This window comes from Cynara cardunculus, unplaced genomic scaffold (assembly GCF_001531365.2).
Source record: "Cynara cardunculus var. scolymus isolate 2C unplaced genomic scaffold, CcrdV1 Un_Scaffold_7942, whole genome shotgun sequence".
Taxonomy (NCBI): Eukaryota; Viridiplantae; Streptophyta; class Magnoliopsida; order Asterales; family Asteraceae; genus Cynara; species Cynara cardunculus.
In genome coordinates this window covers 11,877-13,300 of record NW_020203867.1, presented here as the reverse complement: position 1 = coordinate 13,300, position 1,424 = coordinate 11,877, and the positions used below count along the sequence as shown (strand labels likewise).

The following is a 1,424-nucleotide window of genomic DNA, read 5'->3' as shown; positions in this document are numbered from 1 at the left end:
ATATATATATATATATATATCCACAACATCAACTTGGATAACCACACGAACCTTAATAAAAAAGACTGACTTCATAAGGATCATGTCTGTACGTACTGTTCGTTAATATCTACCCCTTACTGAACCGTTTCTTGTAATATGCAAGCACCAGTGATCTTGGAGGTAAGATTTCCTTCACAACTTGACAGTTGACGAATTCATCACTCCATTTCGTTAGTTTCGGGAACTTATCCTCCGTAAAGATCTTGATTTGGGTTGCTTCTTCCATCAATCCAAGCCAATAAGCTATGAAACCAGCAACAATATCAACAATATCCATGTTATCACCTCCAAAGAACCTCTTACCTTTCACCCCCACTTCATTTTCAAGTACTTGCAGGTTCTCACAAGCTTCTGCAACAACCTGCTCACCTCCATTGTTGCCAAAGACATTGTGTAATGCAGGAATGCACTGAACACATACATTAACCATATATACAATGTACGTAAGATTGATCACATCTATACATACACACATATTTGTTGAAGAAAACTATCAGTAAAACCACTACCTTTTCATCAATGAATTTGACCCAAAATCGAGCAACAGCCTTTTGATAAGGATCTTGTGGGAAAATCGGAACCTGTTTCCAGACATCGTCGATGTATTCGACGATCACGAGGGACTCCGATATCGGATTTCCATTGTGAACCAGCACTGGAACTTTCTTATGAAGAGGGTTGTATCTGAGAAGTTGGGTACTTCTGTTGGGGAAATCTTCTTCCAAGTTTTGGTACTTGATTCCCTTCATATTCAATGCAAGCTTCACTCTGCAAACGAATGGGCTTATTGCAATGGCGAAGAGCTTCACTTCATCCGCCATTATCCAATCAACTGATTCTACCGCAAACATCATGTTTTGGTGGAGGATTCATATAAATAATCGACACTTATGCTGTGAATACTTGTACCATATGTAGAATAAATTGTACCCTCATGTTGGAATTTGCATGTGATACTAATAAAATTTATTATTAATCATAAGGTTGGTGTTTGATTGGTTTGAAATTGGCTCCAAAAGTCAAAAGTATCAGGAGGTCGCAGATTCAAATTCAAGGAGGAATAAAAATTCCCTTGTGGTCACGGAAGTTCAAATATGGTGACTCCGGGCTATCTGCAAAGCAGGCGGTAGTTCTGAGATTAGTCGGCTCGCATCGCGAATTGGATATTCAGGTTAATAAAAAAAGTTTATTTAATTTGAAAGGTTATAAAATTTATTGAGACAATATTTAAAGTTGAGATTTAATAGCTTTTTGTCACTTTATTTGAACTATACGTCTAATTAATAATATTCATTCGTATTTGTTGTTGTAAATTGTCAACTATTAGTTAATATCCATTTCAAGTTATTAATTAATTTTAATTGTTTTAATTATTATTAATT

At 35.7% G+C, this 1,424-nt stretch overlaps 1 protein-coding gene across 1 annotated transcript in view; it reads right to left on the bottom strand.

Annotated features, from left to right (window-relative positions):
* Positions 1-863, bottom strand: part of LOC112505024 (probable glutathione S-transferase) — a 2,701-nt gene extending 1,838 nt beyond the window's left edge. The window contains exons 1-2 of the mRNA XM_025108971.1: positions 552-863; positions 149-451 (exon numbers count right to left, since the gene is read on the bottom strand). Of these exons, the coding sequence (XP_024964739.1) occupies positions 149-451; positions 552-863 (615 nt within the window). The remainder of the gene's footprint in view (positions 1-148; positions 452-551) is intronic.
* Positions 864-1,424: the final 561 nt, after the last annotated feature.